The sequence below is a fragment of the Sorex fumeus genome, unplaced genomic scaffold (genome assembly GCF_029834395.1).
Source record: "Sorex fumeus unplaced genomic scaffold, SorFum_2.1 ptg000063l, whole genome shotgun sequence".
Lineage (NCBI taxonomy): Eukaryota > Metazoa > Chordata > Mammalia > Eulipotyphla > Soricidae > Sorex > Sorex fumeus.
This window is the reverse complement of record NW_026606120.1, coordinates 82363818-82378646: the sequence shown is the minus strand read 5'-3', so window position 1 is coordinate 82378646 and position 14829 is coordinate 82363818. Positions and strand designations below refer to the sequence as shown.

Genomic DNA, 14829 nt, shown 5'->3' with positions numbered 1-14829 from the left:
CGTTCTAGAGAACAGCCCCAAGCTAAGACACTGTGTCCCATGCGCCTTTGAAGAAGTCGAACTCGTTAATCCATTGGCTCACGTCTTTTATAAAAAATGTCTTTTCTAGTTTGACTAATTGTCGTTCTCCACTGAGATTAAGAGAAGGGGCTTACCATATGGTGAAAATTGTCACAGTTCTTAGCATTTGCATCAGACTCTAGAATTTTCAAGCAAAAACTATTTACACTGAGGCGTGTCATGATAACCCCCTGGTCTTTCTGGTTAAAGCAGAGTTTGCTGGGTGGAATGTTTCTATTCCTGAGAGCACTTGGGATTTGCACAAATGTTCCTTCAGAAATAGGCAGCAGAGAGTGTTTCTAGAGAAACAGATGGAGTAAACACAAAGTTTATTCATTCATTCATCCATTCACTTATCTGGTCATTAAACAAGCCGTGGTCAAACACATATCCCCAGGTCATGGAGCATGAGGCCAGGTTTACAAGTAGAGTCTGGAGCCGGAGAGATTTCACAGTGGGCCAGGTGCTTGCTCTGCACATGGCCAACCCCCAGCACCTCCGAAGGTCCCCTGAGATCCAGCCGGAGTGATTAGCTGAGTGCAGAGCCAGGAGTAAGCCCTGAGCACTGCTGGGTATGACCAGAAAAAAAAAAAACAGAATAAATGAATAAAAGTGGAATCCAGAATCCTGGAATGGGAACGGCTCCCTAAAAGGCTTGTCCCGATGCTCATTAGGTTTCCTCCAGACTTTTATTTAGGCAGTTGCAGAGTAGTGCTGTCTTTCTTTCTGTGTCTGTGTGGCAATGCCATCTTCTAGCTTTGGAGAAAGCAGACCACAGACAGATGCCCACGGGTACTGTAGGTTCCAGCCTCGACCAGCCCAAGACATGACCTCATGGTTGCCCAAGATCAGCCAAGCCTCCCTGCTGACCCCAATTCGGACAGAGGCCTCAGGTAGCCCCAAGCAGGCTGGTGCCTCTGGTCAGAGTGTGTTAGAACCAGAGCTGGGGCGAGGAAGATGCCTCATTCCTCTCAATGCCACCTTTGGTTGCCACCTCTGAGTTAGGGAGCAGGGGGAAGGGGTTCTAATCGATTTCCAGCAGTTCCAGGTAACCCCACCACCACCTCCCCCTTCCCCCCCAAAAAAGAGCCATTCAAACAGATTCCAGAATAAGAAATCCCCGATGCAGATTCTTACCCTGACCTTAACAGGGCATCGTTTTCTTCTGTCTTAGCCTCAGTTCTATCAACTGAGGAATCAGGCTAATGGCCATATGTCCCTCCGTATGACCCTGGGAAAGACAAAGGAGATAGTGTCCCTTAAGCATTCTCTCTGAGCCTGGCAGCTCCTGAAACTGATGCTGAGTACTCCCGAATACCCCAAGGACACTGGGCTTGGGCACTGACTGTGTCCCTTGGCTGTGTCCCCTGAGTACAGGCTGGCGTGTCTTCAGTGGAGGCTCATGCTTGGATGTGGTTTAATTAACACCATTTACCTCAGCAGCAGCGCCATCAATATTCAAGTCCTTAGATACCTGGAAGGTGCTGAGTGATTTTTTTTTCAAAAAAGGGGGAAAGTAGGTAAAATAATTGGGGTTGGGGAGGAGGAGCTCTATGCTACAGCCACAGAGACAAATGTGGATTCTTGAGCCCAGAGAACTTTTCATCTCCTGGACTGCATGGTCTTCTAGTCTCATGGTAGACCCAGAAGACCACTCTGGGAGGAGTCCTGCTAAGTGCTAAAGGGGACCCAAGTCGTGAGGGGAGGAGAAAAATGAAACTAGCTTCATCAGTGGGTGTAGGAGGCTGGTTCAGCCATGGCTGCTCAGGAGGTTGAAGTGGGGAGCCGGGAGAACACAGTCTGAGCTGGCTCTTCAGGGTGCGGGGAAATCGCTTTTCCAAGGAGTTAAGCAAAGATGGTCTGTGGCTAGAGAGGTAGTTAGTACCAGAGGTGAGACGCTTGCCTCTGCACACAGCCATAGTAGCCACAACCCTGGTTTGGATGCCCGGTACCACCTATGGTCCTCTATACCCCAGAATAGCTCCTGAACACCACAGGGTATGACCCCAGAAGAAACCAACTTAATTTAGGGACCCAAAAGCTGGGACAGGGGTAAAGGCACTTGTCTTGCATGTGGCCTCCCCTTGTTCAATCCCCGATACCACATATTGCCCTCTGAGCACCACCAGGAGCGATCTCTGGGCACCGAGCCAGAGGGAAGTCAGTCGCTGCTGGGTGTGGCCCAGAAAGCAAAAACAAAATCAAGATGATTTATGTACTAAATTAGAGATTAGCATTTAGAGAAAATGTTGCCTTGATACCACATCATAACCTTTTCAGTAGAATAAAATGCTAAAAAATAAAATAAAGGTTGGTTTTTATAGGGTGTTTTGTTTTGTTTTGGGTACATCTAAAACAGAATTAGAGGAAAACAGAAAGAATTTTGTCGATTCTGAGAAAGGAATTCCTAAGTAATACCTCAAAAGCTCCTGGTAGGAAAGCTTGTTAGACTTTTCTATTGAAAAACTTCTATTGAAGTTTTTGCTTCCAAGCATCAAAATACCCTGTAAGTAAAACACGAGTCAGTGCCGGCAGCGGGAAACATCTCTCTGATCTCCAACAGAGACGGTGCAGACCATAATGTGCAAAGACGCTTCCCCAGCCCCATCTCTGTGTCGCACCACAGACATAGGTGGGTGACTGAGGAATAGAGGAAGCTACTTCCGGGGGAGAAATGGAAAATAAACAAAACGGGAATTCAAGGACCCGGGCAATAGCACTTTCCATCATTCAAAGGTGCAGCTTAGAGAAAGAAGTCTAGTCCTCAGGCTGACCTGGACCCTGACTTCCATGTACATTTCCAAGCATTACCATCCTCAAGTGCTCTGGTAATTTGCTCTAAAAGTCTTCCTTAGGTGTTTAGAACATATATTTTGACAGAGCAATTCTACTTAGATTTTGTTTGTTTTTGGGCCACACCTAATGATTCTTACGAGTTACTCCTGGCTCTGCACTCAGAAATTATTCCTAGAGGTACTTGGGGGATGATAGGGGATGTCAGGGATCGAACCCAGGTTGGCTGCGTGCAAGGCGAGCGTCCTACCTGCTGAACCATCTCTTTGGCCCCAATTCTACTTATATTCATCCCAAGGAAATAAAGATTTGGGGAGATGCTCATGGTAACCTGTAGACTGGCAGGTTGGAATTGTCTCATTTCTTTAACTCCACTGTATCCATAACAGCACTGGAAAAGGAATTCCTATCAGAAGAAAGTGACTATCTCTCATTGGTAAGATGATAGGCAAATTAATGTAGTTTAACAAAAGAAACTTACTGGTTTTTTTTTCCCTATTCCTTCTAATATCTCTAATGAACATTATGGCTTAGGGTTTTTAAAAAGACTTTTTTTTAAAAAAAGAATGATTTTACAGAATGTGAAACATGCCAAAATTGGCATCAAGTTGGGTGGAAATTCAATTTGGCTTTTAGGAAGGCAATTTGCCTTTCTATCAAAGGTCGTAAAAATAAGCAGCTGCAGGGGCAGAGGAGAGAGGGGGGAGAGGGCTGCAGAACCTGGGTTCCATCTCTGGCACCCCATGGCCCCCCCAAGCCTGGCCTAGGACAGCCCCCACAGGCATCTTTGTTGGGCTAATTGCCCACCTGAGTGAGGGTTGGAGCAGCTTCTCCACATTCAAGAAACTCCTCTGCAGAGCACTCAGCACACTTTGTATATTCTCCGGGTCTCCACATCACCACAAAAGAACACAACAAAGAACAAATGTTTTTTAAACAGCAACCAAGACCTACTTGTGCTTCCTTTGATGATTCTTTTCTTGTCGAGAAAATGAGTGCAAGCAGTAACACCCACGGTGTGACTCTCTCCCCCGTCACCGCCCCCACCCCATACACACACACACACACACACACACACACACACACACACACACACGGAGAAATCTCAGTCATCTGAGAGGGGCTGGGGTTGGGCAGACCTGTGGCCAATCTGCTCACAGAGCACTGGCTGGGGTGGTGGGGGGGTGGTGAGTGGAGGGCAGAGGCAGAGTTGAGCCCATGAAACCTCAGCATAGCCCTGGGAGACCTGCCCCCTTCTGTCTTCGCCTCACCCCGGGGCCGGATCTGGGGTTTGAGAATTGTGAGCTGCTGAAACAATTCCCCCTCAGGGCAAGGTCCCCTGAGTCCCTTTCTCTTGCCCACTGGTAGGGTGCCAGTCGCTCTAGCACTGCTGAGAGCCACGTGAGGATGGAAAGGAGAAAGGGGGAGCACCCCAGAGCCCCATTTGGCTCACTCATCTCCCCACGCACACACCTTACTTAGTGTGAAATGCTAACCATGTCACATGGCCTCCAAAACCGTTTACTTGCACGCACCTTGCCCACGGAGAGATTCATCTCAAGGTGCAAAGGTTTTGCCAAACTCATCATCGGGCTGTGTCTACGGCGTAAGAGAAGCAGTGACACAGCCCGGATCCCCTTTCATATTAAGCCCGGTTTTAATTTCATCTCTTCCATTCCTACTGCCGGTTTGAATCAAGATTCACAGGCGGTCCAAATGGCAGTGTTTAGTCACTGAACAGATGTCATTGTCTACCAGTGACCCAGGAACCCTGGGGTTTTTCTTACCATCACCTGGCCTCTTTAACAGCAGCACCCTTAGTGCTTGGAGCAAAACTCTGTCCTGTATTTTGTTTAACTTACCCACAGACCCTGGCGCTGAAGGTGCCCTGGCAGTTCTGAGAGGTCTGATTGGTGGAGGAGGATAGTGGGCGGGGCCTGTAGCCAGCGTTGGCATCATTGGCATCACCTCCAGATAAATTCAGAGGCGCAACTCCGAGGCAAGTCGAGGAATTGATGCTCAGGACCGTCGCTGGTGTGACTGGCTTACTGGGGGATCCAAGCTTTCATCCCTGTTTGCTTGGTCTGTCGTTTGGAGATGGGCATCTTGGCCACCCTGCATGACAAATGTGTTTGTTTCCACACAGATCATCGCTTATCAGCCGTATGGAAAATCCGTGGACTGGTGGGCCTATGGCGTCCTGTTGTATGAGATGCTGGCGGGGCAGGTAACTTTCCGCGGTGTTTTCCTGGGGTTCTCTGCAGTATAATAAGGCTGGGTGTATTCTATGTGGGCCGGGTAGGCAGTCAGCACCTGTGGGGCAGAGGAGAGTTGAGACTCCAGAGCCTGTGCTCTGTCTCGGGACAGCAGAACTTTCTCTCCTCATCATGGATAGTCACATGGAGAGTAGATACAGTTGTTTCCTCCTTGTGGGCAAAAGCCCCGGCTTGTTGGATCGGCACAGGCCCCTGCAAACGGAGTGGCTATAGATCCTGCAAGCTGTCTACAAAAATGATCCCAAATGCTGCCATGTACGTGAATGGCTTTATGGTTATTCCTTCCCCTCTCCATTCCCTTTCCCCCTTCCCTCCTTCCTTTCTTGCCACTTTCCTTCCTCCCTCTCTCCCTTCCTTCCTATCCTTTTTCTTCCTCCACTCTTTACTTCCTTTTGTTTTTTTGTTTTTTGGGCCATACCCGGTGATGCTCAGGAGTTACTCCTGGCTCTGCACTCAGGAATTGCTCCCGACAGGCCTCGGGGGACCATATGGGAGGCTGGGGGAATTGAAACTGGGTCAGCCACATGCAATACAAACACCTTCCCCTCTGTACTATCACTCCAGCCCCTCATCTGTTTTGTTCTTCCTCTTGTGCTTCCTCCATTCCTTCTTTCTTCCTCCTTCCTCCATCCCTTCTTTTCTCCCATCCTTTCTTCACCCCCTTTTTCTGCCTCCAACCCTCCCTGTCTTCCTCCGAAATTTCTCCGTCCCTTCCTCTCTCCCTCTCTCCCTTCACTCCTCCCTTTTGAATAATTCCTGTGTGCTCACGTGGGCTAAACCAGAAGCAAAGCAGTCACAACTCCTTAGCTCTGTGGAAAAGCCTAGCGAAGGAGCGAGTGGACAGGCCTCAGAGGACAGAGTCGACAGGGAGGGGACAACAGAGAAAGGAGGGCAGATCCAGGCTTGGGGAAGGGCTGGCCTTCCAGCTGGAATGACCAGGAGGCGGGGGGCCATGAGGACGGTGAAGACTGGAAGGAAATGAGACAGCGGTCACATGCACTCACGACATTTCCCCAAGTCCCCACCTTCTGTGCGTGTACCCCGACCCCACGACTCAGCCCAGAGAGGGTCGAGGAGGTCCTGTTCCCACAGCCCCTGGTGATCCAGGAGGCCCCCCTGCCCCCCACAGCAGGCTGGGCCTAGAGAGACGCAGTTGCTGAAGGACGAGATTAACTGCGAAGCAGCCGACGGGCTTCCGCAGAAGACAAGGCCACAGAGGAGCAGAAACACGCGCCTCTGTAAGCGCTTCTCAGTGGCTGATTGGCCTCCAGCAGCCGGGGTGCAGCTCCGTGTAAACAGCCCAGTCTTCCCTGGGCCCCCGCACTGCCTGACTAATAGGACTCCTTCGGGCCAGAAATCATGTCTGCCCAGCACCCTAATGAGCAGATCGTGACTGCGAACGTCAGGAGCTTGCATCCCAAGCAGCCGGCAGCCCCCCAGTCATTTGTGCTTTGTCCCTGAACTTCAACCTGAGTTGTCCCTAGGTATCACCACCCTTGGTCACTGGGGTATAGCCAGTGCTCCCACTCCTGCCCCGTACACACACACACACACACACACACACACACACACACACACACACACACCCCAGAGATGGCTCAGGAATGGGTGGGCCACCTCTCCTTACATTAGGGGCACTACACGGTCTGAGAGGGAACGCCCCACCTCAGAAATGCTTCTCAGCAATTGGACAGTGGGTAGGGTGTTTGCCTTGCATGTGGCAGACCCAGGTGCAGTCCCTGGCACCCTACATGGTCCTCTGAGCCCTGCCAGGAGTGACCCCTGAGCACAGAACCTTGAGCACTGCTGGGTGTGACCCCAAACCCCAAAACAGAAAAAAAAAGAAGAAAAGAAATGTTTCATAACAAGCCCAGACTTCTGTGAACCTGGGAGTCTGCTCAGCCTCCTGAGTCCAGATACAAAGAAGTTGGGAATGAATCTGAATCTGGAGGGGACAGAAGTCACTGTAAGTGGCCTCCTGTGGACACTAACGGGACACTGAGCAGCGTACGCCCTGCGCCCTGTCCTCCGGCCCCTGGCTCTGTGCCCAGGCTCATTCTCGGGAGTTAAGGAGGTTTCCAGATGTCCATAATTCTAGCTTCTTGCTGCTGGCCCACCTCGAGCACCGAGCACAGTCCCATTCCCTGTGCAAAGCCCAGGGTAACCTGGAGCAGCTTTAACCAGCCCAATGCTCCCGTCTCCAGACTGCATTAGCAGACATCTGTGAAGCCATTCTCCGGGAGGGTCCCCAGGAAGGGACACGACAGCAGACCCAGATGCAGTCACGGTCTGTAGCAATCGGCAGGCATCCCTGGACACCTCTGTCCGCCCCTCTCTGGACACAGGACAAGCTCCAGGCTCAGACCACGGTGCTCAGAGATACAAGTTTCCAAGGGGGCCGAGGGATATCACTATGGGTTGGCTCCACCAGGCACCAACTCTTACTCTGTCTAGGGCTGCAGCTCCCCCTTGAGGGAGGACAGGAGACCCCCGGCGGGGTTCTACTCCGTTCCCAGCCACCCGCAGGGCCCCAAGGAGCAGCTCTCCCTGGACTCGGGGCCCCTGGCCTGACATCATATCCTTCCCTCCCTCCCTCCCTCCCCCCACCTTCCACCCCCACCTCCTCTCCCCTGTGTGTTCCAAACTCCAACAGAGTCAGTCTCCCCCCCCACCCCCGCCTTCCCAACATCAAGCCTAGCTTGATCATGATTAACTTTTTAACACATAATTACAAGATGAATGGATGAATTCTAATTTATTTGCAAATCATTAAAGACATTACTCAGAAACACTTTCCCTAAAGATGACTTTCTTTGGGCTGCCCGGGGGGGCAGGATAATTAAAGGGACAGGGGGTGGGGAACCAGAACACACAAGGGGCCCCAGCCTAATTAGCCACCGTCAAACAAAGCACAGCGTCACCTAGGCGTGCCGCCCGCGGCTGTACACGGCCAAGATGCTGGCCCATCCCGTAGTGTGGAACTGATCAGGGGTCCAAGAATCGCCCTCCTCAATGTCCTCCTGCTTTCTCTCTTCTGCTCCAGCCTCCGTTTGATGGGGAAGACGAAGACGAGCTGTTCCAGTCCATCATGGAACATAATGTGTCCTACCCCAAGTCCCTGTCCAAGGAGGCTGTCTCCATCTGCAAGGGAGTGAGTAGACTTGGATTCCTTTGATGGCCGGGAACAGAGAGTGTGGGCGGAGGGCATAACACCCCCAACCCTTACACACACACACACACACACACACACACTCTCTCTCTCTCTCTCTCTCTCTCTCTCTCACACACACACACACACACACACATTCTGAGAGCCGGCGGTCCATACCTCCATCAGACCTGCCCCGTTTCAGTGGTCTCCCTTGAGACCACATTGAAACCTGGTCTGTGGCTGGCCTGGGCCACGTCCAGGACACACGCCTCCTGAGCCCCCCGTCTGTACTCCACAGAACAGCCGCTCCAAAATAGTGCTCAAAGACGCCGGCTTAAATCCTAACATCCAGCTGGTGTCTGAGACACTTCCCAGCTTGCCGGCATCATTGACGGCATCATCCCTGGAAGACCCTTGTTGGTCAGCAGTGGATTTGGGATGAATCTTACACTAGTTTCTTGGTCAGCATCCCGAGAGTCTGTCCATGCTTCCTCACCCTCTGGGCCGGGGGCAGACCCAAAAAGAGACAAGAGCCTTCTCTGCCTTCCTCCCCCACCCCAACTTTGTGGAAGTGTGAGACTGACAGGTTGTCTCACAGCTGTTTGTGGGCACTCCTGAGCAATGCTTGGGTGATCCTGAGCCAGCTGGACCCCACAGTTCAGTGCTCCAGCCCAGTGAGACAGCCCTGCTCAGCCCTGGGCATTGAACTTGGGGCCTGGTGCGTGCTTGGCATGCACCCTGAGGCATCTATCTTCCCAGCCCTGAGGATACCTCATGCTCTGCTATCCACACTTCATGGCTGACACCACGCAGGGAAAAGTCTGCCACAAACCACCACCTGCGTCCCCAGAACCTCTGCTGTTTGAGGGCGCGGGGTGAGTGGAGGGAGGTGGGGAACGCTTGCGTCCAGTGCTCTGTGCCCATCTCAGTTTGGAAACGCTGTACCGTTTATGACCGGCTGTCTGTGATGAGCCACGCATGCGCTCCTTCCCCCTGCCTTGCAGCTGATGACCAAGCACCCAGGCAAGCGGCTGGGCTGTGGGCCCGAGGGTGAGCGGGATGTGCGCGAACACGCCTTCTTCCGGAGGATCGACTGGGAGAAGCTGGAGAGCAGGGAGATCCAGCCGCCCTTCAAGCCCAAAGTGGTGAGTCGGGGCAAGTCCATTTGGGTTTGGGGAGTTATTAGACTCCTGCAGGGCCACGGGAGGAGCCCTAACTGTGCCCCCAAACCTGAGAGCCACCCCCAGGAAGCTTCCGAAGAACTTGAGTGAAGACAGAGCAGGCAGCAAGCAGTGCTGTGCCCACTGCTGCCCCCTACAGGTCAAGGGTTAGATTCCCGGGCACCGGTACTACAGGAATGGGTTATACTGGAATGGGTTACACAGGAACACCACCACCCCCCCCACCCCACCCCCCGGTCTGGAGTCTGGAGGCCCTCTGTTCTGTCTCCGTTTTTTCTGGGTGGTCCTGGCAACCCAGTAGCATCAATAATCACAACCCAGCAGCAGGCCCAGGGGCCCCACTGTGCCCCTGCTGCCACTGTAGGTGGCATCTGCCAGTGCACCTGGATACAGAGCCCATCTGTGTGACCGCCTCTCCCCCACTAAGTTGCAGACACCAGGCTCTGTTCTCAGTGCTCCCCAAAGGAGTGTCCGTCACCCTCACACCTTAGTTTATAGTGTGTGAAAATGGGGCCCAGAGAGGCTCAGCGACTTGCCTGAGGCCACACAGTGCCATAGGTGGGAGTGAGTTTCCGTGGCCCCCAACTGTGCAGCTCCATCTCCAGAGCACCAAGTTTGCCTTCCCTGGTGGGTAGCTCTGGAGGGGGAGGAGACAGCCGGCCTGGCACACCCCAGGCCTGCCCTGAGAGCAGACGGAGCATCCTTGCTCCTGTGCTCACGTCCACAGTACCCACAGCCAGGGCTCGGCCCAGACCAGCTTCCTCTGACGGGTGTCCCGTGTGCAGGCCTGAGGGGCCCTCCCAGCGTGGCTGAGTGGCCGGCTGGGTGGCACCCAGCTTTATTCTTAGAAACATCCTCATCTCGTACTGATGAGTCCCACTCCCAGAATAAAACGCTGCAGGGAGCCCGCTGGTTTTCTCTCCCAAGGTATTTTTAGCTCCAACTGGAGAAACACCAAAACGAATAAGGTCAGTCGCTTCCTCCTGAGTCATCACCCCAACAGGCCTGCCTTGGTGTGCCACCCACACCGTCAGTTTCATCAGACCTGATTTAGAGGACACCCCCCTGAGCCCTCCCCATTGGCCTGCCACACTGCAAATCAGGACGTGGGGGTTGCAGGTGTGGCCACAGAGGAACAAATGATGCTGCCCAGTGGCCCACGGGAATTGGGCAGGGGTTAAGGCACATGTCTTACATGTGGTCCACCTTGGTTTGATCCTCGGCACCAGTGGTTCCCCAGCATCATGGGTGCACCATCTGGGTGGCCCAGGTCTTCCCTGGCACCACAGCCTCAACTCTTCCATTGAGCCACCTGGGTTGGCCGAGAATCACCAAGAGGTGATGGAGACATCGTGTTGGGCATGACCTCAGCTCCACAGTCCGTGCCAGCATCTTTTTAAAAGTGAATGATTTTCCCAAGGCACTGTGACTTACAGTGTTATTCGGGTGGCTCCCCCTTTTTCTTTCTGGTTTTGGGGCCACACCCGGCAGTGCTCAGGGCTTCCTCCTGGCTCTGCACTCAGGCATCACTCCTGGAGGGCTCAGGAGACCATATGGGGTGCTGGGGATGGAACCCAGGTGGGCCGTGTGCAAGGCAAGCACCCTGCCCGCAGTGCTATCTCTCCAGCCCCAAGTCTTTTTCCAAGCTTGAGGATTCCTCTAGTTCACAATTGACTTTGGTTTGCCTGCTAAGGCTCTGGGAACTTTCCATTGGAGTGAATTGGCTCCTCCCACAAAGATGGCGCCCGAGATAGGGGATTCGCTCCTCCCACAAAGATGGCACCTGAGGAAGGCGTTGGCTCCTCCCACAAAGATGGCGCCCTAGAGAGGGGATTGGCTCCTCCCACAAAGATGGCGCCCAAGGAAGCGGTTCCTTGTCCCCGGGGAGAGAGGCTCACATCAGCCTACTTTCCCTGCTTTCTCCTCTTTTTAGAGACTTCTCCTTCTTCCCAGAAACTCCTTCTTGCTCACTGTAGCCTGGCTGGGGCATTTCAAGAGGATGCTGAGACCTGTGAGGGCTGTCGCAGGCTCAGGCAGCCCAGTGTGGGGCTGGATACCCTTGAAAGCTCCTGGGTGGAGGGGAGTGGCTTCGTCCTCCTTCTCCTCCTCCTCCCGCCCCCCACTCCCTCCCACCCTCCCCACCTCCCTTCTCCAACTCAGAGCCCCACTTCCTGTTTGGCAGACACTGGGCCTGCTCCGCCTTATTGGGTCCATGAGGCAATTTCAGCAGCACAAGAACATTGGGAGCCAGCAACACTTCCCCATGGGGAGCAGCCATGCCCATACTGGGTTTCTGCAACATCCTTGGTCTCAGCCCACTAGAGCCCAGTTGCACCTCTGCCCACATCACCTCCCCCAGTGAAATCCCAATGCAGTGGGGTGGGAGACACAAACAGTTGTGGGTGAGCCCCACTGTGTATAGACACATATCTAGGCAAGGGCCATTTCTTCAGTGGGCACTGCCACCTCTGCCATTGGGTCACTCTTTCTAGGTGTCCCAGTCCCAGCAGGGCCTGGGGTGGCTGTCCGAACTGGATCACTTCCCCTTCACCCACGATGGTGGATGATGGCCACAAGCGCTGTGGCTCCCTGACCACCTCATTTGGAAGAATGGCATACTTGTTCTTAGTGGCAGATGTGTTTTCAAGGAGACAGACCATGATCTCAGTCCCTGGGGTCAGGGGTCACTGCCTGTATGCCTGTCTGACACACTGGCCTGCCAACCAGAAGCCGCATGTGTGCATGCTTACATGTGTGCTCGGGTGGGCACGTCCGCTTGCATTCATACCTGTGTACTTGCAAGCATGCAGATGTTCACACACACACGTGGCCTCATTCCTGCACCTGGCCCTGAGGGTTCTGGCCAATGGGAGGGAACTCAGAGAGGCTGGCTCCATACTGCTAAGTTCAAAGGGAGAGTTCATTCCCGGGGATGTCTGAAGATCCATGCTTTTGCCCCTGGTCCTGTTTGGCCTTCGGTCCTCCCCGGTCCAGACACCAGGCTGGACTCTGTGGTCGATGCTGACCTGCCATCTCTCTTCTCTCCACAGTGCGGCAAAGGAGCAGAAAACTTTGACAAGTTCTTCACCCGAGGACAGCCGGTCCTGACCCCACCGGACCAGCTGGTCATCGCTAACATTGACCAGTCTGATTTCGAGGGGTTCTCCTATGTCAACCCCCAGTTCATACACCCCATCCTCCAGAGCGCAGTATGAAACTCAGCGGGGAGAATGAGCGCATCCCCCTCTCCTTGACCTCCCGCCCCACCACCCAGCCCCAGCCGTGGGAAGTGATCCTCGACCCTAAAATTTTAAGACCTCGGCCTTGTCCCTCCTTCCAGATGGAGGTCTGAAAATTGTAGGGTTCCTTAGTCCAGATGTGAGCAGCTGTCCAGGGTCTCTCCCCCGCCCGCAACCAAGAACATTCTTAGTGGAAAATGATGTGATATTTAGTGTCCAGCTGAACTAAGTCAAGTCACATCTGGAAGTAGGGTGCCTCTTCCTAGAGAGCAAACAGACTCGTGCCCCCCACCCCCCACACCCTTTTTGGTACGATTTGATATTTTTTCCATAACCCATCTGCCCTCCGACACATCCATTAGGATCCCCCGGCGGCCAGAGATGTGAAGAGAGCCTGCTCTGGGTATTGGCTGGAAACTTGCAGCCCCACAAGGCATTTTTGGAAAGGGGGAGAAGCAGGGGTGCCTAGAGAGTGAGCATCTTGGGATCGGGAGTCAGTCAGGGTGGCTTTGAAATCCCCGATGCTTCTGGGAGGCAGTCCTCAAACCCCCTCAAGACTGGGGTACACCTAGCCCCATTGTCACCCTGTACCCTATTGTAGGCTCCCAGTTCCCGGGCATTGTGACCCCCCAATAAGGTCGAACAGTCACCCAGTTTTAAAAGAAGGGGGGACCTCAGATGAGTGTGAGGTGCACCTGTTTGTTGTCTTGTAACCCTGCCCGTTGATCACTGTCTAATTCTTTGCATTTCTTCTTAAGAGGCCAAATCTTCTAAGGACTTTGCTAAAGGAGCATGTGAAATCATTTTCAATCAAGGATAGACCTGTATGTGTGTGTGTATGTGTATGTGTGTGTGTGTGTGTGTGTGTGTGTTCATTTTAATCTCTGAGAGATTGTTTTGTGATCCAGGGTGCCATCAGCAATCAAGCCACTACTCATGAGAGTTGTTAGCCAAGCCCCCAGCCCCACCCCCCCATACCAACCAAGATTTGTTCCCCGCTTCCGGAGAGGCTGGTGCGTGCGCTCATCCCTTTTGTACTTATTTATTTGCTAGGCAGCAGTGTCTTTACAAGAGTACGATGTACAGTGACCTACTCAGTGTCAGCTCTGGCCTCCGGCCCTTCTGGTCCTGCTCCCTCTCCATCTCAGGCCCTTGGCATTTACTTAGGGCCAAGCCAGGGGAAAAAAGACCCACAAGCCACATGGTTTGGGTTCCCACATCCAGTTCCTGCCGACGGACACCCCTGGACCTGAGAATTCAGAGCCCTGGATGCATCTCCGCTCACAGGTGGCTCCTAGAAGGATTTTCTGTGCTTTGCTGATGCATCATGCAATGGAAATTTGCATGTTTATAATAAACCTAATGACAAGTGAATCTATATTATCAACCTAACTGTATCAAGTATCAAGAGAGCATTGCAATCATTTTTTAAGACATAACTGTGCTACATTTGTGAAGGTCCTTGTTTCTGACTTGCTTGGAAGATTTCATTTAGCCGAATTTTCTGCTGTGTGTGCCCCCTCCCTGCACCCCTGCACGAGGCCACTGTATCAGATGTTGATTGTTTTTAATCATAGATCTAATTTTGAAAGTGAATGGCTACTTTACATGATCAACTAGACAGATATATATAGATATATATATATATGTATGTATGTGTAAATATTTGATTCTACAAATAGAAGTTTTGTTAAGGGGGGGGAAGCTTTTTTTCCTAAGATGAAACTGTCTCTTCACTCCATATTCTTCTGTTGGAGTTCCACCCCACGCCCTTCCTGTTGGGGACAATAGGAAGGATATGACACAGGAACATCTTCTTTGTCTGTGCCCTTGGGCTGGTATCATGGCCCTGGGCTTCACACAGTGTATGTTTTGTCCCAGCTTCCAGCCTGTGACTATGAGTGACGTTGGTGAGAGGGACACGGAGATGCCTGGCCTGCCACATGCGTGGACACCAGGAAGTCCCCAGTCACCACAGACAACCCTCCAGACGGCCTTCTCCATCTCATACAGGCACTTCCTCAGCAAGATACCATCTTCAAAGGAGCCAGGCTTCTACCACAGAACATTCTAGAACATTCTAGGAGTTAGCTCTCCATCCCAGCAGAGGGCAGTCCCTCTGTTTGCCA

The 14829-nt window shown here is 52.7% G+C and overlaps 1 protein-coding gene across 1 annotated transcript in view; it reads left to right on the top strand.

Annotated features, from left to right (window-relative positions):
- The window catches only part of PRKCA (protein kinase C alpha), a 276377-nt gene extending 261978 nt beyond the window's left edge, over nucleotides 1-14399 (top strand). The window contains exons 14-17 of the mRNA XM_056127320.1: nucleotides 5000-5080; nucleotides 8173-8280; nucleotides 9285-9425; nucleotides 12512-14399. Coding sequence (XP_055983295.1) covers nucleotides 5000-5080; nucleotides 8173-8280; nucleotides 9285-9425; nucleotides 12512-12676 — 495 coding nt within the window. The 3' untranslated portion in view covers nucleotides 12677-14399. The remainder of the gene's footprint in view (nucleotides 1-4999; nucleotides 5081-8172; nucleotides 8281-9284; nucleotides 9426-12511) is intronic.
- The last annotated feature ends 430 nt before the right edge of the window (nucleotides 14400-14829 follow it).